Below are 24119 nucleotides of genomic sequence, written 5' to 3'. Positions count from 1 at the left end.
ATAATTATTAAGTGTGGTATATCCAATGTGTATGTGTCACTGTATGCTAGGCAGCGTGGTTAGCGCACATTCACTTGTGTGATATACTACAATGCAGACCTTGTCCAAAGTGGCAGTTGACATTTCGACCAGAGTGAGTCAACTTTTCAACCAACACTCTAAATGGCCCTTGGAATATCCACTTGTTTTTTTGTTTGTTGATAACCCTTCATGAATTTATCGGATATTTCTGTGATGGGTTGATGATTCTTCCGCAAAGCCAAAGCCCTGCCCCTTGACGCACTCATTCGCCGGGTCTAATATGTTTAATGCAGATAACGTTGATATCGGGCATCATGGTGCCCACATAGTTATTCTGCATGGGCTATCAATCTCGCTCTATTTAAATCGTTAGGGGCAACTTTTTGTCTCTGTCATGATCATGCGTTATGGTGATGACTGCTTGGAAGCCTGAAAAGAAAAAGTTGTTATTTTATTTGTCAGATTAAAATCCGTATTTTGTGTTATTGGAGTGGCGCCCCATGGAGAATGGGTTTAATTTAAACCAACATTTATTTTTCCAACGATTAATCCCCCTTCAATTAAAATAAGTAAATGCAGCCTATGTCTGAAAGGCTTTCCCGAACGACCGCCTCGGGGATCTCTACTGTAATTGCTTCATGTTTGTTGTCACAAATGTCAACCGTGTAGATCAAAACTGAGCGATATATGGAGACCGGAACCTATCGCCGCCCGACGGAGAGCGCACCAGGCGGGCAGGGCAAAGTGAGGACGACCCCTTTAATCATTCATCTACAGGACCACCCTATCTCCAGTAGCTGGTCATTCATCTCCATAGCCGCCATATTTCAGGGAAAATAACGTTTCAAAACTCAAGTCAAACTAGGGAAACGTTTTCTGCGCCCCGGGTTTGCTGTGCGCTCACAGTTCCTGGTGGGTTCGGACGCATAGCCCCACTCAGACGCCTTGTGACAGAAACAAGCCTCCGCATCTGGGAAGAGTGAACAATCTTCTCCTCGCCTCGTAACGAGATTTGAAGCCTCTCCCTTTATCAAACCAACGGACATCGTCGGATACCAACGATTTATAATGACACTTTAAGTCACCCTCTTACCGCGCGCTGGTGTGTGCTGTCTCTGGTATTATTTTTCATTTTCACACTGAGGGCGAAAAGGGGGGAAACAGACAACTCGTACATCTCCAAGTTTTCGGGTTGTCGGTCGCAGTGGAGGGAGCGAGAGGCGATGGCAGACCCGGTGACAGCAGCGCTCGCTCTCCTGGTTCTCACCTTGGCAAGTGAGTAATCTCTCCAAATCTACTCGGCCCTGTGCGGGACCGGGACCCCCGGGGTACCCTGGGTATACTTAGACTGGACCATAACTATAGCTTACCGTGGCTCTTCATATTGTGATTCGGCCGCGAAACATCCTGCATATCCATGGTCGTTACAGGATGGGGGCAGCCTATTTTTAACGATTCTAATTATTCATAATTTGGTTTGAATATCAAGACATAAAAAGTCAAAAGACAAATATTCGAATTCCTGTCTGGATAGCACCTAGGCTATGCGTAACGGGGGTTATGTTAATAGTTGTATCTATGAGAGGCTAGCCTACTGTTGTACATTATGATGATGTTCAAATGATTTCCCTGCTTTGATAACATTATATATTTTCAACGGACAGACCAGTGGGGGGACGTATTGCAGGTATTCGGTGCGTCAGATTGTGTTTAGACACGTGATTCTAACGGCTCCGTTAACTAACGTGCTCGCTTTTTACACAACATACACGCTGGCTGTTATGCACTACGCAGCAATGTGTGACATACACACACAGGCCCAGAGAGAGGTCTGCGAATTTCACACACAGTATTCATCTTTATTAGGCTTGAAGCTAATAGGCCTAAGGTTGAAATCTTTTGGCCGAATTGTAGAAATGATCAAACTGACTCATCATAACACTTCTTTGAAATCTTTTGACAATATAGGTCTTTTATGACAGCCATTTAAATGTTGTGTCTAATTGAACACACACAATGCCAAATAAACCTGCTTGATTAGGCTTTTATGATTTCATAATGGCTAATTGTGCTTAATGGTTCACTGCTGATGATGATTAGGACATTAAGGTGCCTTTCCACCCTTGATTTGGAATATATACGTTTTACTCAAACCCAAAGAGGAATTAAAATACGTTCCTTTGACTTACCTTTACATTGTAGATATGTCGGTGCGTCACATCTTTAATAGTATGCTAATGAAGTCATGGTGCTGAATTTCTGCCCCTTTTACCAACGCTATCCAAGGTGCTGAATACGGGCTCTTTTAAGGACACTGTCCAAGGTGCTGAATAAGGGCCACTTTTACAGACGCTGTCCAAGGTGCTGAATCAGTTTAGTCATGCTATTCAACTGGGGCTGTTGGAAAACACTGTTTCACTCCAAAAGCACAAGTCTCCCAAGATTAGATACTTGGATTCTCAGATAAGCCTAATGAGTGGTCACCCTGTGAATGTTTTCTCAAATTCCCTTATCTTCCTCCTGAGGACATGTAGTGAGCACCTGCAGACTGGATGCTCAGCCTGTTCTCCGAGAGCTGTCTCGGGAGACAACATAGCGTGACTGTGTCACTGTCACCTCTTGTCTCACTCTGTCTGGAAACCACTCAATCTGGCAACCGCCTCTGTAGAGTTTAGCTTCATGCTCTTACTGTCTTGCACTCTCTCTCTCTTTTTTTTGGAGGGGGGTGCCTGTAAAGTTTGGAGGGTTGTAAAGATTAGTCTCTTTTACTCACTATCTTTCTGTCTGGCTGCAACTCTCTCATTCACATACTCTTTTCTTTTCATCTGCCTGTCTCTATTCTCTCTCATATATACTCCATCCTCTCTCTCTCTCTCTCTCTCTCTCTCTCTCTCTCTCTCTCTCTCTCTCTCTCTCTCTCTCTCTCTCTCTATTTTTACTTTTTTCTCTCTCTCTCTCTCTCTCTCTCTCTCTCTCTCTCTCTCTCTCTCTCTCTCTCTCTCTCTCTCTCTCTCTCTCTCTCTCTCTCTCTCTCTCTCTCTCTCTCTCTCTCTCTCTCTCGCTCCCTCCCTCCCTCCCTCCCTCCTCCTCTAACCCCTCTTTCCCCCAGTAGCAGCTGCATGCTGTAGTGGTAGCCTATAGTGCGGGTGTGCTAACGCGTGCTAAAGCTAACTCTGATTAGATCTCTTGTTTGTTCACTGGTTCTCAATGCCCAGGAGTGCAGGAGAGGGAATCACACGCTAGTAGTCTTCAGCTTAATGCACGCATGCACACCCACCCCAAAGAATAGAATACTTCCCTGGTTAATCAGGTGACCATTTTCATAGAGCAGAAAAACATACGATAGAGGGAGAGAGAGAGAGACATCGGAGAACGAGAGAGCGAGGAAGAGAGAAAAAGAGAGAGAGAAGTAGAGTGGTCTCTTATGTAGATGCCGTTCTGTGAGAGCCAGCAGCAGGAGTTGCATCAGTTGGTTTTAGAAACCAGGCTCTACTCCCGCTCCTTCCCATGGCCACATTAGTTGATGTGAGAATGACAGACAGGGAAATGAGAAGAGAAGAAAACCACTCTCCCTCACATGCCTTTGTTCCGCTCGACCTGCACTTGTAACCTGTTACTGTCGCTGGAAACGAGAGTGGAGAGCGGAGCAAAGGGGGACAAAGAAAGAGAGGAGAGGAAGAGCAAGGGAAGAGAGGAGGGGGAGGAGAGAGGAGAGCAAGGGAAGAGAGGAGGGGGAGGAGAGAGGAGAGCAAGGGAAGAGAGGAGGGGGAGGAGAGAGGAGAGCAAGGGAAGAGAGGAGGGGGAGGAGAGAGGAGAGCAAGGGAAGAGAGGAGGGGGAGGAGAGAGGAGAGCAAGGGAAGAGAGGAGGGGGAGGAGAGAGGAGAGCAAGGGAAGAGAGGAGGGAGAGGAGAGAGGAGGGGGAGGAGAGAGGAGAGCAAGGGAAGAGAGGAGATGGGAGGAGGAAAACAGGGCCGTGCACAGACCATTCAGGGGGCAGGTGCTCAAAATGAAAAAAGGGCACCTCTCGGCACCCCCCATTTATTTTTTACCGATTGTGACTTGTTTTCAATGCTTTTAAAACATATATGAATCATCTTCTAACTGGTATACGTCTGGATAGTGGCTTGTGTGGAGTAGTTAAAAGATAACAGTACTGCCACAGCAGCGTACCATTTGATCAACACTTGATAACACTTGATTTTCATCATCATATATATTCAGCCTGGTTGGCTGATAGCCTGCGGTTAGCTAGAGTCTAGACTAGCTGTGTTTCTGCTGCCCTGATACACATGTGAAACCTCCGACAGGAAGGGATGGAGCTGGGTGTAAGGGTTTTCCTGTGGTGAAGTAGAGGAGGACCAAAACGCAGCGTGGTTATATTGACTCATGTTTAATAAAAACAGATAAACATGAACACTACAAAACAATAAACGTGGAAGACCAAAAACAGCCCTATCTGGTGCAAAACACAGAGACAGGAACAATCACCCACAAACACACAGTGAAACCCAGGCTACCTAAGTATGATTCTCAATCAGAGACAACTAATGACACCTGACTCTGATTGAGAACCATACTAGGCCGAAACATAGAAATACCCAAATCATAGAAAAACAAACATAGACTGCCCACCCTACTCACGCCCTGACCATACTAAATAATGACAAAACAAAGGAAATAAAGGTCAGAACGTGACACTGGGTCCATTTCTATGTCACTCTGCATCTCTCTCTGATGCGCGTATCAGCCAAGCAGACATATTGATGATGGAAATCAAGTGTTATTCTGCTGTGGCAATACTGTTGATATTTGAACTAGGTAGCCTGCTACACACACTGGACCAGTGAACGCAACTTAAGCCATGCATGTTTGGACAGGGCATACTGGGAAAAAGGCACAACCGGGCGCATGCAATCTCTGCACAGGGCAGACCAATGGACAGGACTGGGCGGGTTGTGGCGAACTTCACGACGTCACAAAGACTTGTGTCTGTGCACGTGCCTGAGGGCAATGGAAGAGAGGAGGGGAGTTGGGGGAGGAGAACAGGCTGGAGGAGGGCTGATGTGAAGAAGTGCGGCAGGGTGTTCCGTGAGGGTGTAGTTATTCGCAGCGTGGGAGTGTAATGTTGCCTGTCAGCTGGAACACAAGTGCCCCTGAGACTGGGAGCAGAACACACACACACACACACACACACACACACACACACACACACACACACACACACACACACACACACACACACACACACACACACACACACACACACACACACACACACACACACACACACACACACACACACACACACACACACACACACACACACTACCACCAGCAACAACCAGAGTTCAAACACGGCCTGCACAGTTACAACAATGATCACAGTCAGCACAATTACCACCATTACAAGATTCACAGTCAGAGCAGCCAAAACACAAGGTTAACCGAAACAGGCCACCATAGGCAGCTACAGACATAGTATCTTATACATCATAACCAGAGTCTCACACTGAATATACTGTATATAGCTGAATTCTGGTAGATGTAGGTGCAGGGTAGAGGCAGACACAGTGGAAGGGAAGGCTGAAAAGGTTGACCCTGACAAGGCAATATCACCAACATAGGTCATTAAATCATTTACACACTGGATACTTCTTCTGCCCACGAAGAAGCAGATTATGCGGGAGATGGTGTCTTTTCCCACATTAAACCAAAATATCTTACGTTGATCATTTGTCTGAAGTACAACCAAGGTGTGTTTGTATGTTTGTGCTTCGCGGAAGAGACTGTTGTTGTTTTGCCCGGTAGGAAATAAAAGAGTCATAGTAAAATATTTGAGTTTCAGGCTTTCTGCATGTGAGATGATGCTGTTTTTATTTGAGTACAGATGAATTATTGAAGCAGTTAGAGTGCAGCAAGGTGGAGGAGGAGGAGGAGGAGGAGATAGAAGAGGGGGTGGAGGAAGAGGGGGGGAGGAGGAAGAGGAGGTGGAGGAAGAGGAGGAGGAGGATTGTAAGAATCATTGGGGTTAGAGAGCTGTGTGTCCTGTTTAGATGTAGACAGCTGTGTGTCCTGTTTAGGTTTAAAGTGAAGACCTATGTGTCCTGTTTAGGTTTAAAGTAAAGACCTGTGTGTCCTGTTTAGGTTTAAAGTAAAGACCTGTGTGTCCTGTTTAGATGTAGACAGCTGTGTGTCCTGTTTAGGTTTAAAGTGAAGACCTATGTGTCCTGTTTAGGTTTAAAGTAAAGACCTGTGTGTCCTGTTTAGGTTTAAAGTAAAGACCTGTGTGTCCTGTTTAGGTTTAAAGTAAAGACCTGTGTGTCCTGTTTAGGTTTAAAGTAAAGACCTGTGTGTCCTGTTTAGGTTTAAAATAAAGACATGTGTGTCCTGTTTAGGTTTAAAGTAGACCTGTGTGTCCTGTTTAGGTTTAAAGTAAAGACCTGTGTGTCCTGTTTAGGTTTAAAAGTGAAGACCTGTGTGTCCTGTTTAGGTTTAAAGTAGACCTGTGTGTCCTGTTTAAAAATAAAGACCTGTGTGTCCTGTTTAGGTTTAAAGTGAAGACCTGTGTGTCCTGTTCAGGTTTAAAGTAGACCTGTGTGTCCTGTTTAGGTTTAAAATAAAGACCTGTGTGTCCTGTTTAGGTTTAAAGTAAAGACCTGTGTGTCCTGTTTAGGTTTAAAATAAAGACCTGTGTGTCCTGTTTAGGTTTAGGTTTAAAGTAAAGACCTGTGTGTCCTGTTTAGGTTTAAAGTAAAGACCTGTGTGTCCTGTTTAGGTTTAAAGTAAGACCTGTGTGTCCTGTTTAGATGTAGACCTGTGAGTCCTGTTTAGGTTTAAAGTAAAGACCTGTGTGTCCTGTTTAGGTTTAAAATAAAGACCTGTGTGTCCTGTTTAGGTTTAAAAGTAAAGACCTGTGTGTCCTGTTTAGGTTTAAAGTGTGTGTCCTGTTTAGGTTTAAGACCTGTGTGTCCTGTTTAGGTTTAAAGTGTGTGTCCTGTTTAGGTTTAAAGTAAAGACCTGTGTGTCCTGTTTAGGTTTAAAGTAAAGACCTGTGTGTCCTGTTTAGGTTTAAAGTAAAGACCTGTGTGTCCTGTTTAGGTGTAAAGAGCTGTGTGTCCTGTTTAGGTTTAAAGTAAAGACCTGTGTGTCCTGTTTAGGTTTAAAGTAAAGACCTGTGTGTCCTGTTTAGGTTTAAAGTAAAGACCTGTGTGTCCTGTTTAGGTTTAAAGTAAAGACCTGTGTGTCCTGTTTAGGTTTAAAGTAAAGACCTGTGTGTCCTGTTTAGGTTTAAAGTAAAGACCTGTGTGTCCTGTTTAAAAATAAAGACCTGTGTGTCCTGTTTAGTTTAAAGTAAAGACCTGTTTTAGGTTTAAAGTAAAGACCTGTGTGTCCTGTTTAGGTTTAAAGTAAAGACCTGTGTGTCCTGTTTAGGTTTAAAGACCTGGGTGTCCTGTTTAGGTTTAAAATAAAGACCTGTGTGTCCTGTTTAGGTTTAAAGTAAAGACCTGTGTGTCCTGTTTAGGTTTAATGTAAAGTAAAGACCTGTGTGTCCTGTTTAGGTTTAAAATAAAGACCTGTGTGTCCTGTTTAGGTTGTAAAGGTTTAAAGACCTGTGTGTCCTGTTTAGGTTTAAAGTAAAGACCTGTGTGTCCTGTTTAGGTTTAAAGTAAAGACCTGTGTGTCCTGTTTAGGTTTAAAGTAAAGACCTGTGTTTGTTTAAAAGTGTAAGACCTGTGTGTCCTGTTTAGGTTTAAAGTAAAGACTGTGTGTCCTGTTTAGGTTTAAAGTAAAGACCTGTGTGTCCTGTTTAGGTTTAAAGTAAAGACCTGTTGTCCTGTTTAGGTTTAAAGTAAAGACCTAGGTTTAAAGTAAAGACCTGTGTGTCCTGTTTAGGTTTAAAGTCCCTGTTTAGTTTAGGTTTAAAGTAAAGACCTGTGTGTCCTGTTTAGGTTTAAAGTAAAGACCTTGTGTCCTGTTTAGGTTTAAAGTAAAGACCTGTGTGTCCTGTTTAGGTTTAAAGTAGACCTGTGTGTCCTGTTTAGGTTTAAAGTGTGTCCTGTTTAAAAGACCTGTGTGTCCTGTTTAGGTTTAAAGTAAAGACCTGTGTGTCCTGTTTAGGTTTAAAGTAAGACCTGTGTGTCCTGTTTAGGTTTAAAGTAAAGACCTGTGTGTCCTGTTTAGGTTTAAAGTAAAGACCTGTGTGTCCTGTTTAGGTTTAAAGTAAAGACCTGTGTGTCCTGTTTAGGTTTAAAGTAAAGACCTGTGTGTCCTGTTTAGGTTTAAAATAAAGACCTGTGTGTCCTGTTTAGGTTTAAAGAAAGACCTGTGTGTCCTGTTTAGGTTTAAAGACCTAAAGACCTGTGTGTCCTGTTTAGGTTTAAAGTAAAGACCTGTGTGTCCTGTTTAGGTTTAAAGTAAAGACCTGTGTGTCCTGTTTAGGTTTAAAGTAAAGACCTGTGTGTCCTGTTTAGGTTTAAAGTTTAGGTTTAAAGTAAAGACCTGTGTGTCCTGTTTAGGTTTAAAGTAAAGACCTGTGTGTCCTGTTTAGGTTTAAAGTAAAGACCTGTGTGTCCTGTTTAGGTTTAAAGTAAAGACCTGTGTGTCCTGTTTAGGTTTAAAGTAAAGACCTGTGTGTCCTGTTTAGGTTTAAAGTAAAGACCTGTGTGTCCTGTTTAGGTTTAAAGTAAAGACCTGGGTTTCCTGTTTAGGTTTAAAGTAAAGACCTGTGTGTCCTGTTTAGGTTTAAAGTAAAGACCTGGGTTTCCTGTTTAGGTTTAAAATAAAGACCTGTGTGTCCTGTTTAGATGTAGACAGCTGTGTGTCCTGTTTAGGTTTAAAGTAAAGACCTGTGTGTCCTGTTTAGGTTTAAAGTAAAGACCTGTGTGTCCTGTCTAGGTTTAAAGTAAAGACCTGGGTTTCCTGTTTAGGTTTAAAATAAAGACCTGTGTGTCCTGTTTAGATGTAGACAGCTGTGTGTCCTGTTTAGGTTTAAAGTAAAGACCTGTGTGTCCTGTTTAGGTTTAAAGTAAAGACCTGTGTGTCCTGTTTAGGTTTAAAGTAAAGACCTGTGTGTCCTGTTTAGGTTTAAAGTAAAGACCTGTGTGTCCTGTTTAGGTTTAAAGTAAAGACCTGTGTGTCCTGTTTAGGTTTAAAGTAAAGACCTGTGTGTCCTGTTTAGGTTTAAAGTAAAGACCTGTGTGTCCTGTTTAGGTTTAAAGTAAAGACCTGTGTGTCCTGTTTAGGTTTAAAGTAAAGACCTGTGTGTCCTGTTTAGGTTTAAAGTAAAGACCTGTGTGTCCTGTTTAGGTTTAAAGTAAAGACCTGTGTGTCCTGTTTAGATGTAGACAGCTGTGTGTCCTGTTTAGGTTTAAAGTAAAGACCTGTGTGTCCTGTTTAGGTTTAAAGTAAAGACCTGTGTGTCCTGTTTAGGTTTAAAGTAAAGACCTGTGTGTCCTGTTTAGGTTTAAAATAAAGACCTGTGTGTCCTGTTTAGGTTTAAAGTAAAGACCTGTGTGTCCTGTTTAGGTTTAAAGTAAAGACCTGTGTGTCCTGTTTAGGTTTAAAGTAAAGACCTGTGTGTCCTGTTTAGGTTTAAAGTAAAGACCTGTGTGTCCTGTTTAGGTTTAAAGTAAAGACCTGTGTGTCCTGTTTAGGTTTAAAGTAAAGACCTGTGTGTCCTGTTTAGGTTTAAAGTAAAGACCTGTGTGTCCTGTTTAGGTTTAAAGTAAAGACCTGTGTGTCCTGTTTAGGTTTAAAGTAAAGACCTGTGTGTCCTGTTTAGGTTTAAAGTAAAGACCTGTGTGTCCTGTTTAGGTTTAAAGTAAAGACCTGTCTGAAGTATTTTCCTGTTTAGTTGTGTGTCCTGTTTATCTCAACCTATAGCCTGTGTGTCCTGTTTAAAAGTAAAGACCTGTAGGTTTAAAGTCCTGTTTGGTTTGTAAAGACCTGTGTGTCCCGTTTAGGTTTAAAATAAAGACCTGTGTTCCTGTTTGGAACCCCTGTTTAAAAAAGAGTTCCTAGTTTAGGAACAAAAGGGTTCTCCTAATGGGGACAGCCAAAGTAAAGAGTGTAAGACATAGGGTGCCAGTTTGCTGGTCTCAGTGAGGAAAATAAAGACCTGTGTTCATCAGTAGGTCATCTGTTTAGGTCCTGTGTGTCCTGTTTACAAAGTAAAGACCTGTGTGTCCTGTTTAGGTTTAAAGTGAAGACCTGTGTGTCCTGTTTAGGTTTAAAGTAAAGACCTGTGTGTCCTGTTTAGGTTTAAAATAAAGACATGTGTGTCTGAACGGAGAAAAGGTTAACAGGTTTTCATCCTGATTCACTGAATCTTACAAATCAAATGGTGTTCCTGGAAAGAGACTGTAAACGAAGGCAACATAACCCAATCAAATGACTATCCTAATCTGCTCATTGTTTCCATGTCTCTGTTTCTCCAAATCTCAACTCTGTTGTACTGAGCTCTATTCCCCTCAATGCTCACTGCTCTCTCTCCCATCTCTCTCTCTCTCTCTCTCTCTCTCTCTCTCTCTCTCTCTCTCTCTCTCTCTCTCTCTCTCTCTCTCTCTCTCTGTCTGTCTGTCTGTCTGTCTGTCTGTCTGTCTGTCTGTCTGTCTGTCTGTCTGTCTGTCTCTCTCTCTCTCTCTCTCTCTCTCTCTCTCTCTCTCTCTCTCTGTCTCTCTCTCTCTCTCTCTCTCTCTCTCTCTCTCTCCTCTCTCTCTCTCTCTCTCTCTCTCTCTCTGTCACCACCTCTCTGCCTCTCTCTCTCTCTCAGCATCATGTCTCTCTCTGCTCCTCTCTCTCTCAGATGCCTCTCTCAGCATCATGTCTCACCTCTCAGATGCTCTCTCTCTCTCTCTCAGATGCTCTCTCATGTCACCACCTCTCTCTCTGTGTCTCTCTCTCTGCTCTCTCTCTCTCTCTGCTCTGTGTGTATCTCTCACCACCTCTCAGATGCCTCTCAGCATCATCTCTCAGATGCCTCTGTCTCAGCTCTCTCTCAGATGCCTCTGTCTCTGTCTGTTTGTCTAATCCTGGCTGATTGTTCATCAGCATCAGTATCACACCTCTCAGGATACCTCCTGTGTGTATCAGCATCATGCATCAATGTCACCACCTCTCAGATGCCTCCTGTGTGTATCAGCATCATGTCACCACCTCTCAGATGCCTCCTGTGTGTATCAGCATCATGCCACCACCTCTCAGATGCCTCCTGTGTGTATCAGCATCATGTCACCACCTCTCAGATGCCTCCTGTGTGTATCAGCATCATGTCACCACCTCTCAGATGCCTCCTGTGTGTATCAGCATCATGTCACCACCTCTCAGATGCCTCCTGTGTGTATCAGCATCATGTCACCACCTCTCAGATGCCTCCTGTGTGTATCAGCATCATGTCATCACCTCTCAGATGCCTCCTGTGTGTATCAGCATCATGTCACCACCTCTCAGATGCCTCCTGTGTGTATCAGCATCATGTCATCACCTCTCAGATGCCTCCTGTGTGTATCAGCATCATGTCATCACCTCTCAGATGCCTCCTGTGTGTATCAGCATCATGTCACCACCTCTCAGATGCCTCCTGTGTGTATCAGCATCATGTCACCACCTCTCAGATGCCTCCTGTGTGCATCAGCATCATGTCACCACCTCTCAGATGCCTCCTCCGCCCCGCCCCACACTTGTCTTTTTTTAAACCTCACTATTGCTCACTAGTACTGTGATGTGATTGTTTCAACGAGCTACCTTAAGAAGAATGCACTAACTGCAAGTCACTCTGGATAAGAGCGTCTGCTACTGTAAATCACAAACATGTAAACGGTGCCATCATTTGAAGTGTATTACAGGGGTGAGAATAGCCTAATGGAGGGGAACGGGTGAGTGGAACACAGTGAGCTGACGTGAACCATGTGGCTAATCCAGTCAACTGGAGAAAACCATAACCTCAACTCCCCATCATACTGCAGCCACTGGACTGTGGGGGTTTAGAAACCTCACTATTGCTCACTAGTACTGTGTGTGTGTGTGTGTGTGTGTGTGTGTGTGTGTGTGTGTGTGTGTGGAACACAGTGAGCTGTGTGTGTGTGTGTGTGGGGTGTGTGTGTGTGTGTGTGTGTGTGTGTGTGTGTGTGTGTAGGTGGGTGTATCGGACCGTCAGTAAAGACACAGTCACGTCACAACTGTTTGTCAGATCAGAGACTATATAATGTACATACACATCTCTGGGGGGATGTTGCATATTGCATACTCATTGCAGCGGCAACAGGCGGTGAGAACATCCCACGACCCTGCAGTCCAAATTAGAAGGATCTTCGCTCTGTGCAAGATTGAAATCTCACTTCACTAAACACTGCGTGTGTATATGTGTGCGTGTCTGATGTGTGTTTGTGTGTTTTTGTGTACGAGGGTGTGTTTGTGTGTGTGTCCACTAATCAAGCATCCAATTATGCTAATCAAGAGGCAGTTAGTTCAGAAGCCCATGAAACCCTGTGAGTCAGCTGTAGACTGCATCGTCTAATGTTGCGGCTCACTGGCTCACTGCAAAATGACAGTCCTCTGTGGAAGGTTTATACATATTCTGTTAGGCTGTGTTATGTAAAGATATGCACAGTGAGGATGATACCAGGGCATTATGAATATGGACTTGATGATATGAACAAAAATATAAACGCAACATGCAACTATTTCAACAATTGTACTATTTCAATGAGTTACAGTTCATATAAGGAAATCAGGTCATTGAAATAAATTCATTAGGCCCTAATCTATGGATTTCACATGACTGGGCAGGGGAGCAGCCATGGGTGGGCCTGGGAGGACATAGGCCCACCCACTGGGGAGCTAGGCCCTGCCAATCAGAATGATTTTTTCCTCACAAAAGGGCTTTATTTTGTATTTTTTTCACCTAATTTCGTGGTAGTAGTTCCGGTCTTGTCTCATCGCTGCAACTCCCGTATGAACTCAGGAGAGGTGAAGGTGAAGAGCCATGCGTCCTCCGAAACACAACCCAACCAAGCCACACTGCATCTTGACACAATACCCATCCAACCCAGAAGCCAGCCGCACCAATGTGTCGGAGGAAACACTGTACACCTGGCGACTGTGTCAGTGTGCACTGCGCCCGGTCCGCCACAGGAGTCGCTAGTGCACAATGAGACAAGGACATCCCTGCCAGCCAAACCTTCCCTAACCCGGATGACGCTGGGCCAATTGTGCGCCGCCCCATGGGCCTCCCGGTCGCGAAAGCTGCGACAGAGCCTGGGCTTGAACCCAGAATCTCTGGTGGCACAGCTAGCACTGCGATGCAGTGCCGTAGACAACTGCACCACCCGGGAGGCCGTACAAAAGGGCTTTATTACACACTGAAATACTCCTCAGTTTCATAATCTGTCCTGGTGGCTGGTCTCAGACGATCACGCAGGTGAAGAAGCCGGATGTGGAGGTCCTGGGCTGGCATGGTTACACATGGTCTGCGGTTGTGAGGTCGGTTGGACGTACTGCCAAATTCTCAAAAATTACAAAGGAGGCGGCTCTTGGTAGAGAAGTTACATTCAATTCTCTGGCAACAGCTCTGCTGGATATTCCTGCAGTCAGCATTCTAATTGCATGCTCCTTCAATACTTGAGACATGTTTGGTATTGTGTTGTGTGACAAAACTGCACATTTTAGAATGGCCTTTTATTGTCCCCAGCACAAGGTGCACCTGTGTAATGATCATGCTGTTTAATCAGCTTCTTGAAATGCCACACCTGTCCTGTGGATGGATTATCTTGGTAAAGGAGAAATGCTCACTAACAGGGAAGTAAACAAATTTGTGGGCAACATTTGAGAGAAACAAGCTTTTTGTGCGAATGGAACATTTCTGGAATATTTTATTTCAGCTCATGAAACATGGGACCAACACTTTACATGTTGCGTTTATATTTTAGTTCAGTGTAGTACAAATATCAAGTAGAAGGGTAGTTGTAGAGTGAAATATATAAGATTTTTTAAAGTTCAATATACACAGTCCATGTCTCAATTGTCTCAAAGCTTAAAAATGCTCCTCCCCTTCATCTACACTGATTGAAGTGGATTTAACAGGTGACATCAATAAGGGATCATAGCTTTCACATGGATTCACCTGGTCAGTCTATGTCATAGAAAGAGCAGGTGTTCCTAGTGTTTTGTCCACTCAGTTGAAATATGTACCATGAGTATGAATATGAACTAGCAGGGTTTGTTTTATAGGGCAAAATGAAACGGTAATAAGTCTTCAGTATGTATTTATAGAGAGGTCATTAGTTCAATATGATGATGTACTATAATGGTGATCTGATGAGTTGTACACAAACCAGTGATGATGACATTAGGCCAGTAGGAATATATACTGTCAATGGTGTTTTGGGGTGCTGCTCTCTATGTATTTGGCTTAGAGTCCACTTGGAAAGTTCACCCGGCAGACACAGACTGGGACACTTGAATCACTGAGCATCAAATGTGGGTGTGGCGCAACAACATGGCATGTTGTCTGAATAAAGGTTTATTTTTGCCTTATCTGCCAGTTGTTACATCGTTTTTTTCTCTCTCTCCCTCTCTGTGTGTGTATGTGTAGCTGCCTTGGGTGCGGAGATAGAGGAGCGACTGGTGACCCACCTGCTGTCTCCAGAGCGCTACAACAAACTGATCAGACCTGCTGTCAACAAGAGCCAACAGGTCACCATCCATATACAGGTGTCCCTAGCCCAGCTCATTAATGTGGTGAGCACACACACACACACACACACACACACACACACACACACACACACACACACACACACACACACACACACACACACACACACACACACACACACACACACACACACACACACACACACACACACACACACACACACACACACACACACACACACACACACACACACACACACACACACACACACACACACACGGACACACACACACACACACACTCTCTCTCTCATTCTCTCTCATGCTTTTCTCTCCATGTCTGTGTGTTTGTTACAGAATGAAAGAGAACAGATCATGACCACCAACTGCTGGCTGACTCAGGTATGGAATGACTACAGGTTGGTGTGGGACCCAGAAGAGTATGAGGGCATTAAGAAGGTTCGCCTCCCGTCTCAACACATCTGGCTGCCTGACATCGTCCTCTACAACAAGTGAGTGAGCTGTGTGCTATGTGAATATGATCCATATCCATAGTTCAGACACTATGGGTGTGTTTATCGTCATCTCAAACTATATATTATAGTCATCTCAAACTATTGCTCAATACAAGTGTTGTTTTTTGGTATTTTATTAGGATCCCCATTAGCTGTTGGGAAAGCAGGAGCTACTCTTCCTGGGGTCCACACAAAACATGAAACATGACATAATACTATCAGGTTTTGGGTATGACCTAGAAACAGGAGACAAGGCGCTGTGAGACATGGGTTTAACTCTGGACACACGGAAGTTGGATGGTGGTCTGCTTGTCATCGATACCTGGAGGTGGTCTTGAGGAAGGTCGGAACGGTGTTGTGGGCGTATTCGACCCACACAAGCTGCTGGCTCCAGGTGGTGGGGTTGGCGGAGACCAGGTAGCGCAGAGTAGTTTCTAGCTCCTGGTTGGCTCACTCCGACTGGCCGTTGGACTGGGGGTGGAACCCGGAGGACAGGCTGGCCGATGACCTAATGAGTGTGCAGAACGCCTACCAGAACCGGGATGAGAACTGAGGACCCCGGTCAGAGACCATGTCCACTGGCAGTCCATGGATCCAGACGACATGCTGCACCATGAGCTGGGCCGTCTCTTTGACAGAGGGTAGCTTGGGGAGAGGAATGAAGTGGGCGGCTTTGGAAAACCGATCCACTACGGTAAGGATGGCGGTGTTGCCATCAGACGGGGGGAGACACGTGACAAAGTCCAGGGAGATGTGACACTAGGGACGGTGAGGGACAGGCAGATGTTGGAGGAGACCAGCCGGAGCTTGCAGAAGAGTCTTGTTCTGTGCACAGACCGTGCAAGCGGCAACAAATGCAGAGACATCAGGAATCATGTGTGGCCACCAAAAGCGTTGTCGCACAAAAGCCAGGGTCCAACGGGAGCATGGGTGGCAGGCAAGGAGCTGAGGAGCGGACCGCACCAGGAACGAACATCCGGTTATCTGGGCCCTCCCTGCTGTTCTGCTGGGAAAGCTGTGCCTCACGAACCTACTTCCCTATTCCCCAGCTGAGTGCCGTCGCCAGGCACGAGGTGGGAAGGATGGTCTCAGGTTCCGGGGTAGTAGCCGTGGGGCTATAGCGGCGTGACAGTGCATCCAGCTTGACATGCTTGGATCCCAGCCAATATGAGAGGGAGAAGTTGAACCAGGTGAACAGTAGGGCCCACCTAGCTTGCCTGGAATTGAGGCACGTGGCGGTGCGATATTCCAGGTTCTTGTGGTCGGTCCACACAATGAAAGGATGTTCCGCCCTCTCCAGCCAGTGCCCCCACTCCTCCAACGCCATCTTCACTGTGAGAAGCTCACGATTCCTCACATTGTAGTTCCTCTCCGTAGTGTTGAGGCGGGAGGAGAAGAAGGCACAGGGATGTAACTTGAGGTCCAGGGCAGACCGCTGGGACTGGACAGCCGCCACTCCGACATCCGAAGCATCGGCCTCCACAACGAACTGGTGGGACGGGTCAGGAAGAAACCAAGATGGGTGCGGTGGTGAAGCGGTGTTTGAGATCCCGAAATGCCCGGTCAGCAGCTGGGGACCATGTGAACGGAACTTTGGGAGAGGTGAGTGCAGACAGGGGGGGAAGCCAGGGTGCTGTAGCCCCAGTTAAGGCGGCAATAAAAGTTGGAGAAGCCCATGAAACATTGCAGCTGCACTCTGGACGTAGGCTGGGGCCAATCCCCCACCGCTCTCATCTTCCCGGGATCCATCTGTACACTCCCTGCAGCGATGATGTGACCCAGAAAGGGTATGGTGGAGCAATGGAATTCGCACTTCTCTGCTTTTACAAAAAGCTGGTTCTCCAGGAGACGTTGGAGAACCTGTCGGACGTGGAGCACGTGATCTTGGGTGGAGCAGGAGAAGACGAGGATGTCATCGAGGTAGATGAAGATAAACCGGTTCAACATGTCATGGAGAATATCATTAACCCAAGCCTGGAACACAGCAGGGGCGTTGGTAAGGACAAATGGCATAACCAGATACTCATTGTGGACGCTGGCCGTGTTGAAGGCAGTCTTCCACTCGTCCCCTTCCCGTATCCGCACCAGGTGGTAGGCATTCCGTAGGTCCAGCTTAGAAAACACGGTGGCCCCCTGGTGTGGCTCGAGGGTGAGGACATGAGAGGTAGCGGGTAGCGGTTCTTCACTGTGATGTCGTTGAGACCTCGGTAGTTGATGCACAGGCGCAGGGTTTTGTCCTTCTTCTCCACAAAGAAGACCCCTTCGCCAGCGGGGGAGTCAGAAGGACAGATGAACCCAGCAACTTGGGCGTCCTCAAAGTAGGTCTCCATAGCTTTGGTCTCCGGACCCGACAGAGAGTACAGTTGACTTCAGGCAATGGGCGTGGCAGAACGGGCTCCAGCCCATGATGGCACCGGCAGACCAGTCAGAGGGGATTGTATCGCTGGAGCCAGGAGAATCCCAATTCCACAGGAACCTGAGGAGAATTAATGAGCAGGAACTGGATCGTCTCGCTGTGGTTCGCTGACAGGCGTAGGTTGATGGGGGTGGTATTGTGGATGACCCGGCCTATAGAGCGCCCGTCCAGAGCTCTAATGTCCATGGGAATGAAGAGTGGCTGAGTGGAGATATCCAGCTCGGAAGCCAGGGTAGCGTCCATAAAGTAATCATCAGCCCCAGAGTTGATGAGTACCCGAAGAGATTTCTACTGGTTCCAACACAGCAACATGGCATGAAAAGGGATGCGCGTAAGGGGAGAGGAAAAGTTCTCCGTATGGCCCACCAGAGTACTCGCTCCTACCGGTGAGCCTGGTCTTTTAGTGGACAGGTGGAGACGAAATGACCAGTAGTCGCTCAGTACAGTCAGCTCTTAGTGTGAAACTTTTATAGCCATTCAGCTGGAGACAGCCTCGGGTATTCTTGGCAACAGAGCCGTCGGGGACTTCCGGTATACCTCGAAGGTGAGGTGGAATCGTTGGACTAGCGATTGAAATCGAATCTCCTCTCTTTCCTTTGTTCCCATAGTCGCCCATCGATCTGAATGGTAAAGGTGATGAGCGAGTCGAGATCCGTTGGTAGTTCCCTGGCTGCAAGCTCTGTCCTTTACTTCCACCGATACTCTGTGTAGGAACATGTAGAATAGCGCTTCTGGGTTCCAAGCACTCTCCTCTGCCAACATGCGGAAATCCACTGCGTAGTCTGCCACACTATGGGAGTCTTGACATAGCTGGAGCAGCTTGCGAGCAGGACAATGGAAAATCAAACACCTTCCGAACCTCCTCCACAAACTCCTCCAGACTGAGGCAGATGGTGGATTGTTGCTCCCATACTGCCGTGGCCCACGCGAGTGCCCTCCCGGACATCAGCGTTATGATGTACGCTATCCTCGAGTGGTCCGTGGGGAACGAAGAGGGCTGCAGCTCAAAAATGAGGGAGCACTGGGAGAGAAAATCCTGGCAGGTTCTGTAATCCCCAGCGTAGCGTATCGGAGGAGGTAAGCGGGATTCTCGGGAAACTGGGGTAGGCTGGGAGATCACAACCGACAACCCACGGAATTGCTCCAGCAATGTGTTAAACGCTCGGTCATATCGTTTGGCCAAGGTCTGGAACCATTCTATGAGACCACGAAGCAGCTCCCTGTGCCTTCCAATGGTGGCTCCTTGGGAGGAGAGGGCATTGCGGAGCTGGTCCGAGTGTGCTGGGGTCCGTCAGGGCCAGTTTGTACTATCAGGTTTCAAGTATGACCCAAATGCAGACGAAGAAACAAAAATGTATTTCTAGTACAGGGACAGGCAAAAGACAGGTCAAAGGCAGGCAGAGGTCAGTAATCCAGAGAGTGTGCAAAAGGTCCAGAATGGCATGCAGTCTCAGGGTTAGGGCAGGCAGGGGTCAATAATCCAGTGAGGCGGGGCAAGGTATAGAATGGCAGGCAGGTTCAGGGTCAGGGCAGGCAGGGGTCAATAAGTGGAGACAAGCACAAAGACAGGTGAAACAGATCAGGGTGTGACAAATACAGAACGTTAATAGACAAGGACAGCTCAAGGACAGAACTACATCCATTTGAAAAAGGCACACGTAGCCTACATATAAATACATAGGCACAAACTATCTAGCAATCATTGAAGTGATGTCGTCCCTGAATAATCTCCTCCTATTTGTCACTTGGCATCAGGATAATGAGTGAAAGGAAAAGCTTGGTAACACCTTGATTGAAGTGTGGGCTTATAGTCCCATCATGAGAAAGGTGGAGGTGGTAATAGCAGCAGCTAAAGTAAAGATGTGCTTACTATAACAGTTTGAAGGGCGGGAACAGGAGACAGATATGAGGGCTTAGAGAGAGGGGACAGATGTGCACTGTGAAATCTGTACAGAGGAGATTTGGATTATGAAATGCCTGTGTGATGAGTGTGATCACGGGCCAGGTCAGGTGGTTTGGGTATAGAGCTATTGTTATTTGGGTATAGAGCTATTGTTATTTGGGTATAGAGCTATTGTTATTTGGGTATAGAGCTACAGTTGTTTGGGTGTAGAGCTATAGTTATTTGGTTGTAGAGATAGTTGTTTGGGTGTAGCGCTACAGTTGTTTGGGTATAGAGCTACAGTTGTTTGGGTATAGAGCTAGAGTTGTTTGTGTATAGAGCTATAGTTGTTTGAGTAGAGAGCTGTAGTTGTTTTGGTATAGAGCTATAGTTGTTTTAGTATAGAGCTATAGTTGTTTGTGTATAGAGCTATAGTTGTTTTGGTATAGAGCTATAGTTGTTTGTGTATAGAGCTATAGTTGTTTGTGTATAGAGCTATAGTTGTTTGTGTATAGAGCTATAGTTGTTTGTGTATAGAGCTATAGTTGTTTTGGTATAGAGCTATAGTTGTTTTGAGTATAGAGCTGTAGTTGTTTTGGTATAGAGCTATAGTTGTTTGGGTATAGAGCTATAGTTGTTTTGGTATAGAGCTATAGTTGTTTGAGTAGAGAGCTGTAGTTGTTTTGGTATAGAGCTATAGTTGTTTGTGTATAGAGCTATAGTTGTTTTGGTATAGAGCTATAGTTGTTTGTGTATAGAGCTATAGTTGTTTGGGTATAGAGCTATAGTTGTGTGTTTATAGAGCTATAGTTGTTTGTGTATAGAGCTATAGTTGTTTGTGTATAGAGCTATAGTTGTTTGTTTATAGAGCTATAGTTGTTTGTGTATAGAGCTATAGTTGTTTGTGTATAGAGCTATAGTTGTTTGTGTATAGAGCTATAGTTGTGTGTTTATAGAGCTATAGTTGTTTTGGTATAGAGCTATAGTTGTTTGGGTATAGAGCTATAGTTGTTTGTGTATACAGCTATAGTTGTTTGAGTGTTTATAGAGCTATAGTTGTTTTGGTATAGAGCTATAGTTGTTTTAGTATAGAGCTATAGTTGTTTGTGTATAGAGCTATAGTTGTTTGTGTATAGAGCTATAGTTGTTTTGGTATAGAGCTATAGTTGTTTTGGTATAGAGCTATAGTTGTTTGTGTATAGAGCTATAGTTGTTTGTGTATAGAGCTATAGTTGTGTGTTTATAGAGCTATAGTTGTTTTGGTATAGAGCTATAGTTGTTTGGGTATAGAGCTATAGTTGTTTGTGTATACAGCTATAGTTGTGTGTTTATAGAGCTATAGTTGTGTGTTTATAGAGCTATAGTTGTTTTGGTATAGAGCTATAGTTGTTTGGGTATAGCGCTATAGTTGTTTGTGTATACAGCTATAGTTGTGTGTTTATAGAGCTATAGTTGTTTTGGTATAGAGCTATAGTTGTTTGTGTATAGAGCTATAGTTGTTTGTGTATAGAGCTATAGTTGTTTGTGTATACAGCTATAGTTGTGTGTTTATAGAGCTATAGTTGTTTTGGTATAGAGCTATAGTTGTTTGTGTATAGAGCTATATAGAGACTTTTACGCAGCTGCATATTTAGAACACGCAGAGACTATAGAGGAGTATCGGGTTTGTGTGTGTGTGTGTGTGTGTGTGTGTGTGTGTGTGTGTGTGTGTGTGTGTGTGTGTGTTGTGTGTGTGTGTGTGTGTGTGTGTCTGCGTGTGTGTGTGTGTGTTGTTAGGAGCAGAGCAGTGTGATGGCTGGATTCCTCCTGACCTGCTCTATAATTGACAACACTTTAATGTATAATGCAACACCTGCAGCCTGGTGAGCATCTAAAATCGAAACCTCCGCAGATTCTGGCCTGTCCTGTGACAGGGGGTGTGTCTGACGCAGTGCCCCCCCCCTGTTCCCCCCCTGTCCCCGCCTCTGTCCCTTGTCCCCAAGCACAACAACCCAAATGCCCAGTCGACAACACCACTTAACATCTCTCTTCCTGTGTGTGTCTTAATCTAACGCTGGCATCCCCCCTCCCACCCGTTGTCTCTCAACTTTCTGTTCCTTTGTCTTTTTGAGTGGTCTGTGTTATAGTGGGTACTGTTCACGTGTGTTTCATCGTGTGTGTTGAACGGACGACTTCTACGCATGTATCTGTGCGGTGTCTCTGACTCCTCTCCTCTCTCTCTCCCCGTGCTCTCCTGTCTTGTAAACGCTGATAGGAACTACCAGGTCTCATTTCACATTGACACTTTAGTCATTTAGCAGACGCTCGTATCCAGAGCGACTTACGGTTGGTGCGTTCATCTTAAGATAGCTAGGTGGGACAACCGCATAGAAAGTACATTTTTCCTCAATAACGTAGCTGTCAGTAGAGTCAGAGCTAGGAGGGGAGGTGGGGGGGGTCAAGTGCAAGTTAAGTGTATTTTTAAAAAAAAGTATCCTTCTAATATGTGTCTGTGTACATGTGCTGCTTCTGACTCCTTTCTGTCTTGTCTTCACCTCAGTGCGGATGGGAACTACGAGGTGTCATTCTACTCCAACGCGTTGGTCTCCAACAATGGAGAGGTGTACTGGCTGCCCCCCGCCATCTACAAGTCGGCCTGCAAGATCGAGGTCCGCGACTTCCCCTTCGACCAGCAGAACTGCACGCTCAAGTTCCGGTCCTGGACCTACGACCACACGGAGATCGACCTGATCCTGCTCAGCGACTTCGCCAGCCGCGACGACTTCAAGCCCAGTGGCGAGTGGGACATCGTGTCTCTGCCGGGACGCAAGAACGAAGACCCCTCTGACATCACCTACCTGGACATTACCTATGACTTCATCATCAAGCGCAAGCCACTGTTCTACACCATCAACCTCATCATCCCCTGTGTGCTGATCACCTCTCTGGCCATTCTGGTGTTCTACCTGCCGTCTGACTGTGGAGAGAAGATGACTCTCTGTATCTCGGTCCTCCTGGCCCTCACTGTGTTCCTGCTGCTGATCTCCAAGATCGTCCCGCCTACGTCCCTGGCTGTCCCTCTCATAGGGAAGTATCTGATGTTTGCCATGGTGCTGGTCACCTTCTCCATCGTCACCAGTGTGTGTGTGCTCAACGTGCACCACCGCACGCCCTCCACACACACCATGCCCCGCTGGGTTAAACGCCTCTTCCTGCACCGCCTCCCCTCCTTCCTGTTCATGCGTCGGCCGGGCAGCTCCAACATCCGGGAGAGGTTCCGCCAGAAGCACCAGCGGCGTTCCTACTCCGACCTGAAGCTGAGAGACGGGGCGGTGGCCGCGGGGGGGATGGGGGTGGCAGGGGGGTCTGGGATGGGTAGCGCTGACTCCTTCTATGTGAATGAGGAGTCGGCCAAGCGGTACGGCTGGAAGATCAGTGACCTGTCAGAGAATACAGAGTTCAGGAAGAGGATGACGGTGAAGTGTCACGCAGATGTGGAGGAGGCAGTGGACGGGGTGCGCTACGTCGCCGAGAAGATGAAGATCGAGGATAACGATGAGGGGGTGAGTGTGTGTGTGTGTGTGTGAGGAGCAATAGCCTTGAGATGATATGAGCTGAGGTGACATTTACAGCGGATATAGTACATCACGTCGTATCTCTGACAGTTTGTATGTCTATTCACTCGGAGCCCTTTCAATAGTTTTGACACAATATTGTTGTGCTTCTGTTGTCTTCCAAATCTGAAATCGTGGACCGCTCTTTTTGTTTCCTGCCACAGGTCATCGAGGACTGGAAGTACGTTGCCATGGTGATAGACCGGCTGTTCCTGTGGATATTTGTGTTTGTGTGCATCACCGGGACGTTGGGGCTGTTCATGCAGCCCCTCTTTCAGAGCTACAACACACCCACGGCAGATGACCTGGAGCAGAACTGACCTACGACCTTTGACCTGAAACATGACCCTGACGCCCCCCCCAACACCCTCATGGGGAAAAAACACCTCGAGGGAAACAGCTACTTACCAACACCTTGAAACAGAACTGTGTCATTTTGACACACTCACATACTGTACGCACACAGCACACCCGCCCCCACAACACCAACCAACGCCCCTCATCCTCCCTCTTAAAGGGATAGTTCATCCAAATTACAAAATGACACATTGGTTTCCTTACCTTGTAAACAGTCTGTGGACAAGGTATGACAGCAATCCATTCTTTGGTTTAGTTTCAATTGGCACTGTTTCTAAATGCTAATAATTTAGCATTTGTAGCACAAATCCCATTCAAGTCATGGTACCGATATTAGGATTTGTGCTACAAATGCTAAAACATTAGCCTTTAGAAACAGTGCCATTGGAATTAAACCAAATCATGGATTGCTGTCATATCTTGTCCATAGACTGTTTACAGGGTAAGGACATCAATATGTAATTTTGTAAATTAAATGAACTATAACATCGTCTATGAAACAAAGTGACCCCACCCCTCATACCGTCATCCCCACATCAGTCCATCCCTCTATCCTCTCCTCCCCCTCTGTCACCCACAGAAGGTCAAAAGGACAGGAACCACTCAGGATAGGACTCTCCTTCTTCCTCTGTATTGATTCTCCTCCACCCTGCTTTGATTCAAATCCCTCCTTTACAACTCGT

At 45.9% G+C, this 24119-nt stretch overlaps 1 protein-coding gene across 1 annotated transcript; it reads left to right on the top strand.

Annotated features, from left to right (window-relative positions):
• Positions 1–810: 810 nt before the first annotated feature.
• On the top strand, positions 811–23681 carry LOC118363107 (neuronal acetylcholine receptor subunit beta-2). Its single transcript, XM_035743818.2, has 5 exons — positions 811–1296; positions 14612–14757; positions 15031–15185; positions 22026–23028; positions 23244–23681. The coding sequence occupies exons 1-5, from the start codon at positions 1245–1247 to the stop codon at positions 23397–23399; spliced, it is 1512 nt and encodes a 503-aa protein (XP_035599711.2). The 5' UTR covers positions 811–1244; the 3' UTR covers positions 23400–23681.
• The last annotated feature ends 438 nt before the right edge of the window (positions 23682–24119 follow it).

Source organism: Oncorhynchus keta, chromosome 30 (assembly GCF_023373465.1).
Source record: "Oncorhynchus keta strain PuntledgeMale-10-30-2019 chromosome 30, Oket_V2, whole genome shotgun sequence".
Lineage (NCBI taxonomy): Eukaryota > Metazoa > Chordata > Actinopteri > Salmoniformes > Salmonidae > Oncorhynchus > Oncorhynchus keta.
The sequence above is the reverse complement of the archived record's forward strand: the minus strand, read 5'-3'. Positions and strand labels throughout refer to the sequence as shown.

Bases quoted from the DNA above. Each gene is read 5' to 3' on its own strand.
- LOC118363107 (XM_035743818.2), top strand. From the start codon at position 1,245: ATGGCAGACCCGGTGACAGCAGCGCTCGCTCTCCTGGTTCTCACCTTG. The intron at 15,186-22,025 runs GTGAGTGAGCTG...TCTTCACCTCAG, and splicing joins GACATCGTCCTCTACAACAA to TGCGGATGGGAACTACGAGG. The intron at 23,029-23,243 runs GTGAGTGTGTGT...TTCCTGCCACAG, and splicing joins TCGAGGATAACGATGAGGGG to GTCATCGAGGACTGGAAGTA.